At 35.6% G+C, this 6,868-nt stretch overlaps 1 protein-coding gene across 3 annotated transcripts; it reads right to left on the minus strand.

Moving 5' to 3' along the window:
* Positions 1–659: 659 nt before the first annotated feature.
* On the minus strand, positions 660–6,449 carry LOC137738284 (fructose-bisphosphate aldolase-lysine N-methyltransferase, chloroplastic-like). 3 transcript variants are annotated; one of them, XM_068477912.1, is made up of 9 exons: positions 6,312–6,449; positions 5,710–5,799; positions 5,118–5,246; positions 4,618–4,796; positions 4,362–4,477; positions 3,543–3,678; positions 2,661–2,737; positions 1,591–1,788; positions 660–1,039 (listed from the first exon to the last, which is right to left on the minus strand). In XM_068477912.1, exons 5-9 carry the CDS (start codon positions 4,362–4,364, stop codon positions 1,016–1,018), a joined length of 438 nt encoding a protein of 145 aa, XP_068334013.1. In that variant the 5' UTR covers positions 4,365–4,477; positions 4,618–4,796; positions 5,118–5,246; positions 5,710–5,799; positions 6,312–6,449; the 3' UTR covers positions 660–1,015. The 3 variants fall into 3 exon arrangements, with proteins under 3 accessions (XP_068334013.1, XP_068334011.1, XP_068334012.1); XM_068477910.1 differs by lacking the exon at positions 660–1,039 and having other exon boundaries at positions 1,557–1,788; XM_068477911.1 differs by lacking the exons at positions 660–1,039; positions 5,710–5,799; positions 6,312–6,449 and having other exon boundaries at positions 1,557–1,788; positions 5,118–5,479.
* Between the last annotated feature and the right edge of the window lie 419 nt (positions 6,450–6,868).

The following is a 6,868-nucleotide window of genomic DNA, read 5'->3' on the forward strand; positions in this document are numbered from 1 at the left end:
GGAAATCCTCCCCACTCCTATACCAATGTTGAATGGTGGTATTACTTCCTAAAGTCAAGTTGTTGCGCTTGTGAAAATAATGTGTGGGTCTTTGTAGTGATGTGCCGACACAAGCGGTTCTCTTTTAAGATATCCCCAAATGCAGAGTTTATACTCTATTTTTTGTAGCATCATAGTAGGAAGAACCATCGTATGAGATGCACCATCTAATTGAAAGAAAAAAAAAGCAATCTGCTTGGAAAAAATTAGGTCACAAGGTATTCGCCCTAATTAAATAAAAGTTATATCTTACAAAAAAGAAGGGAATCATATTCGTGAATAGATGAGCATTTGCAACCATTTACAAAGTTTGGGAGCCTCCAACCGTCCAACGTTTTTCGGCCTCACATCTTACGTATTCTCCTTAAATGCGGGCCCATTAGAATCATATAATTTGTAGGTTGAACCGTTTTGGAGGCTCAAAGTCAAAAGTTGGTATCCTTTATCTCCTTCCACAAAAAATAAACAAAAAGTTGCCCACATATTAAAAATGGCAAGAAATTCATTGACCACAATTAAAACAATGTGCATAAATATGATTAGTTGGGGGTGGGATGGGATTATTATTATACTAACAAAAGAAGAATAACAAGAATAATTGATTGCTTTACAAATCTAATGAATTATGACCATACAATGAGGACAAACAAAATTCTTCAATTTGTTAGACAAATTGATTGATAGAGATTATTGACCTAAACTTTTAACAATCGAAGGTCTATGATCACTAGTTTGGTATGGTATATACTCAACTCAAACACTAAAATGCTTTTCTTCTTTTGAAACTTTACATTTGCTTCGAGCCTCTCGTCTTTCGCCAATTTCAGACAAATCCGTCAACCATGCGTTTTAGACAACTCCGTCAGCCGTCCATTTTAGACAATTCGTGTTTCACCAGTTTGAGGCCACAATAACACCAAGTTAAAAACTGAAGAGACAATACCTCTTTGTATATCCTTGAACTCCACTGCCAGCATTACATCCCAATAAGTTTTTTTTTCTGCGAAAAACGGAAAAAAAGAAGATACATGCTCGTCTCAGCAAAGGAAAGTTTCTGTTGCAAAGCCGTAGAAGGTAACTAGATGACAACTGGAGAAATTTCCATAACGTAAGGCTGTAAGACAGCATTCTTGTCCTGCGCTGCAGGATCTACTCTGCCATAGTTTACTATATGTGGGCATAGCTGCTATAAGGAATAAAACAAAAGCATGATCGTGGGATACCAAAACAATGAGAACGACTAAAAAATAGTTGTTAAATGGTATGAACCATCATGAGCACTTTTTATTTAAAATCAAATATGACCATCAATGAACATTCTGTCTAGGAGTGTGGCAACCAATTCACAAAAGTATATTGGCTAGATGGTTATAATCAGTTGCCGGTAGCGATTCTTTCCATGGATATCAACCAATAAGTGATTCAGTTTCCAACTTCAAACAACTTAAGATTGAGGTTTCTCAGCAGTGAATGCAACTACATTTTAAACTTTTAGTTTATTTAAAAAAAATCAGGACATCAAGGTGGGGGTAAAAGGAAGGGGTGACATACCGAATGGTTCAGAAAGCCAGCAATAGGAATCAAGCATGTTCTTAGCTTTCCATCTGGAAACTTGATTTTCATGCTATTTGAGTACCACAGTTCACATGCCCACAAGAATTGCTCCCATGTATAAAGCTCCAGCAGAAAGATATCAGGATGCTCATTGCACAGTGCAGGGAAGAGCTTATCATATTCAGCAAGCAAATGCTGAGACAAGAAAAGGGAGTTAAATGATAAATTTTTAATTAGTGGGATGCTTTTCCCTTAAATAAATACTATGGTATGAGAAAGTTATCTATCACGATATCCTATCAGAAACATAGAGAATGAATAATAAAAAGAACAAAAAGGATACAGATACAACATTCCATTCTTTAAGTAATATAAAAATGAGAGATCAAATACTGCAATGGCAGCTGGAAAGATATTGGCTGGAGGTTCAATAACACTAGTCCGTCCCGTCTTTCAAGAATCCTCCCAAGGTTTCTCCCTACACCTGATTTGGGCATCTCCATGTTCTGCACCCCTAAATAGAACAAATACATCGGCCCTGCCCATCAGACGCCCATTTACCCCTGGAACATGGTAAAGTCAGGGAAAAGCCGTAAGGTTGGGTCAGACCTTTTTCTCACTGCAGATTTGTTATTGGGAAGCATTGTATCTTGCAGAGAACTTGCAAAAGTAACACACAGGATAACTCAAGAAAGAAAACAAACAAAACTAGCCCTACTTATAAGTCGGAAAGACAAAAAACAAGCAGCATTGCCAGCAGACAAGAATGTGAACTTCAACATTCCCCAAGAAGTAAACAGACAACAAAGAAGAGTTAATTAGGAGTGCGGCCACTGAACAGTGTACCAGGTTTTTAGAATCCAAGTAGATTACAAATAGTGACTGTCAAAAATGTATACTAAATGAGGTGATTTTTGTTGGACAGGGTTGAATATCATTGTCATCCTGATCTCCCATTTACAAGTGACCACCCATTCTTATATGCATGAATCATGCAACAGTATGGACAAATTTTGTCTATAACTGAAAAAAGAGGTCATAAATGTCAAAAAAGGTAATCTAATAACCTGTTTTGCTTGTGTTATCTCATCCAACAGCACAGTTCCACCCAAAACCATCATCACGTTGGCTCCAAAACTCAACCCTGCAGCATTTAGGGAAGAAAGATTAAGAAATAAAGGAAAAAATAAATTAAAACAAACAAATCACTGTAATAATACCAGAAATGGTCCTCCACCAATACACCAAATATGCATACTTATTTTATATGGTGTAATACTAAATAACTTCACCTAATTCTTTATCTATACAAATAAAAATGGACAAGAATTTTTTCTGCACAACACCCCCCCCCCCCCCCCCCCCCAAAAACACAATTCTTCAAACTTCCAAGAAACTAAAACCAACAGTTTCCCCTTTCCTGGAATTTTTTTTTTTCTTTTCCTCATGTGCAAATCTATCTAGCAAAAAGTCCACCGCAAAGAGCATATGATTGCTATCTTAGGATTATTCTAACTGAATTGCCGACAGTGAAGATTTTTATTATCCTTTACTTTCCCAATGTTTGGGTCTCATGCTTGACAAACTCATTTGCCTAATTTTTCTGGCATTTCTAGATAGTATTACCCTTACTGAACAATTAAACATAAAAAATTGACCATAGAGAATCATAGATTTGTCTGAATTTATTTTCATAGCATGAGTTTATCATTTATTACCACATATACTAACACTGAGCATCTTATGAATAAACAACTTCCTTGGAAACATAATGGATAAGTTCCATGTTTGACCTAACATCAAATTATTACTATCTACATAAAGAAATATTATACTTTTACAGAGAATACTAAAAGCAAACTAGAATTTCATATAAACGGAAATTCATAGTTGCACAAAGTTACAAGATAGATTTAATAGGAAAACAAAATCACAAGCAGTCAAAATACCAGTATGAAAATCTTCAGGAAGTGTGTCAAAGTACATCTTGTATTTTGAATCACAATTGCGCCTCTCCTTCATGCTCCACAACAACAACATTGTCTCAGGAGGAGTAATGCCTTCAAACTTCTCTAATACATGATACTGCAGTAAAAAAAAGAGGTAATATATTGGGCCACGTTTCTTGTTCATAATGCCCCTCAATATGTATTGGACCCAACAGACCTAAAACCTACTCTAGCTCTGAGCATCATTACCTCAGCAAGAACAATGGAAACAGTACAGTTGCATCACTATGCTTATATATCAAGACATACAAGAGAGAGAGAGAGAGAGAGAGAGAGAGAGAGAGAGAGAGAGAGAGAGAGCAGCATCAGACTAATCTAGACGGAAATCTGACAACAAAAATGTTGTATTCAGGGGACAAGGATTCATATTAGGCATTATAGAGAGTAGCTTATTTATGCTTACAAGACGAGTAAAGTTGGATCACGACTGTGATAAAGATCAATTTTCTCAATGGCTGAATTGGTAACTTAATGTGGCTTGGGAAAACAAACTCCACATGTGGGAAGAATGATGCTCAAACTCCACATGTGGTAGGTAAACATTTGTTTATAAAAATTGATCATCATCCACATCTAGAGCCATTTATTACTTTCATATTAGAGCAGTACACCTCTTGCTAGATGTGGGGTCAATGTAGGTTCACTTTAATTCTTCTGTTTCCCCTAATATATTTTCAGAAGCCTCTTAACTAAACCCAGAGGTAACAAATACAGACAAATTAAAAGTATTAAAAAGGTTTCTCAAGAAGTAAAACATACCATATCAGCTTGCACAAGCTCCTCAGAAACTATTAAGGATATTGGGATCTCCAGAGCAGTCTCTCCAACTTTCTGATCGTCTGCAGCTATGGCTCCTCTGCCAGCCCCTTCCACATCTATTATGATGAATGAAAAACAAAAGACATCATATATTCAAGGCTAGTTTCCTTCTCTTGTGCAGGAAAACCCCCACAAAAGGGGAAAGAATAAACAATCATACCAGCAGCAATCACAGCAGTGAAAAGTTAAGACTTACGAGCTATCTGCAACCTTGTTTTAACACCAATGTTCTCTCACCCCATCGTAACAGTTGCTTTCCTTTATCAGAGTTGTAGCCTTCTACAATTGCAGTCTTCGAATTGTGCTTGTCAGAAGACCAACAAATCATATCAATAATAGCATTGTGTAGTTCTTGCAGGACATTCTTTTGCATGCCTGCACCTCATTAAAGCCCATTGTTTCATCATTGGTCTGCTAATCATATATGTGATCATGGTACTCTCAGGCAGTTCTAATTTCTAAAGTCATTTGTCTACCCTTATGTGCCTAAACAGTCCAAGAAGTTATCAGAATGAGTTTGAAGGATCTCAAGATGGATTCATCAAGCATCAAAATGGACAAAATTTCTAGGCCTCATATTTCCCAAAATAAAAACAATTCTGTTTTGTTCTAGTTCTACAATATATTCCAGTAATAGACTCTGCGCATCCTTCAGACTAACGACCATTTGATTTAAAGAGCATAGTGACAGACTACCTCAGTTGATTCTATGATTTTTGCTATCTGAAGCAGTACTTCCAAAGAGGTACTGAGCCAATTAAGATCTGAAGACCTTTTAACATGGATTTGCTGCCTGGTATTAAATCCCTTATCTTGTAGCAATTTCTGCCAGAAAATGAGAAAAAAACAATTGTTAGAAGGATGATGGTAGAAACAACTCAGCTAACTCATCACAAGCACAAAAAAACCACCAGACACTAATTAGTGCGCAAGAACAAGAAAGATAACTAGCAACGGATATGAAAATTTTACAAATTGTAAAATGGATATATTGACAGTTGTTGATTGTTTAGTTTTAACCCTATTTTAGAAACTGCCTAATTGAAAAAGATTCTGAAACAAAAATAATACACAGTGATTAGTTTGGCATGTCTTACTTTACTTAACATTGTGCCTCCAAAGATTCACAAATATGTCCTACATTTAAGACTGAGTACCAGAATCGAATTGACGAAAAGGGTCATTTGACAGTTTCTCTACTGTGCGTACCATTCCATTCTAACATTTCTATTATTAACGATCATTACGACTTGGTATGAGTCAGTCAAAAATATTTGTTGTTCCTCACATTTTTATCAAAAAGTGGGTCACTTTCAGATAGCTCCAGGACAATTGAGCAGTCTTTATCCAACTCCATGGAATCAAAAGATGACGACGGCTGCAAATAACAAATAAAGCATCCAAAACCATTTATCCCTTAGATGATAAAAATTCCCATGATCAAAATACAAAAGAACAAGAAATGCATACACAATTAAGTTTCACTAGTTTACACATCCATCAAAAACCCAATGACTAAACGCACACATTTTGTTCAATTTATATATCCAAGCTAGAAGCAAAGCACATTTTTCACATAACTTACATAAATTGTGGTAAATTAAAGATACAAAAGAGAAATCCACCAATAAAAACAGTAAAGAACACAAACCCAACAGAGCTACAAGTTCACTGTATCAAATTGTGTGTATCTAATGTAAAAATAAAAAATAAAAAATAAAAACTAAACAGGGTTTTGTCTGTTTGGTTGCTGGGAAATTGTCAGAAATAAAACAAATCCAAGAATTTCAGAATGCGCACAAGGAAAATGAAATTTCAAGAACGTAAAAGAAAGCAGTAAGGTTGGAGGAATTTAGAGAATGAAATAGTACTAAAATAGTAAGCGTTTACTTTATTGGTCGCCATTGGAGTGCAGATTCAAGCAGAAGTCCTCGCAAGTCAAATTGGAAAGATAATGTACAAGTCCGTAACAGTAGCGAGAATGGAGAAGAGATGAGGAGACGAGAGTTTGGGCGGCAAGAGTGGGTGAGGAATTTGGGAGGGCTACAGATAAAATATTCTATCCACACATTTTTTTTTTTAATTCTCACACCCATCCTTCATTTTTGTCTATTGAATCTAATAAATTGAAAAAGATTAATAATAAAAAATTAACAATAATGTGTGAAAAGTAAAAATAGATTTGTGAATAACACTACTATTGTAGCCTATTTGATTAAGCGATCTAGGGTTAGAGAGAGAGGGGTGCGGCAAGCTTTAGGGAGAAGAGAGATTTATTTAATTGTAAGGTGTGTTTGATTCACCCCATTGTACCTTTATTTATAGTAGTAGAAATAGTGAAACCTTTCCCATTAGGATTACAACATTTAATAGGTAATCTAATCCTAATAGGAATATAAGATAGATTCTCATATTCCCTATGATTTACACAATCACATTCTTATTCT

Source organism: Pyrus communis, chromosome 6 (assembly GCF_963583255.1).
Source record: "Pyrus communis chromosome 6, drPyrComm1.1, whole genome shotgun sequence".
Classification (NCBI taxonomy): domain Eukaryota; kingdom Viridiplantae; phylum Streptophyta; class Magnoliopsida; order Rosales; family Rosaceae; genus Pyrus; species Pyrus communis.

What these genes read in the sequence shown, in the direction of transcription:
- LOC137738284 (XM_068477910.1), bottom strand. An exon ending in TCCTGAAGATTTTCATACTG is followed by an intron (nt 2,738 to 3,542) that starts GTATTTTGACTG and finishes TAAATGCTGCAG; the next exon opens with GGTTGAGTTTTGGAGCCAAC. An exon ending in AGATAACACAAGCAAAACAG is followed by an intron (nt 1,789 to 2,660) that starts GTTATTAGATTA and finishes TTCTTGTCTCAG; the next exon opens with CATTTGCTTGCTGAATATGA.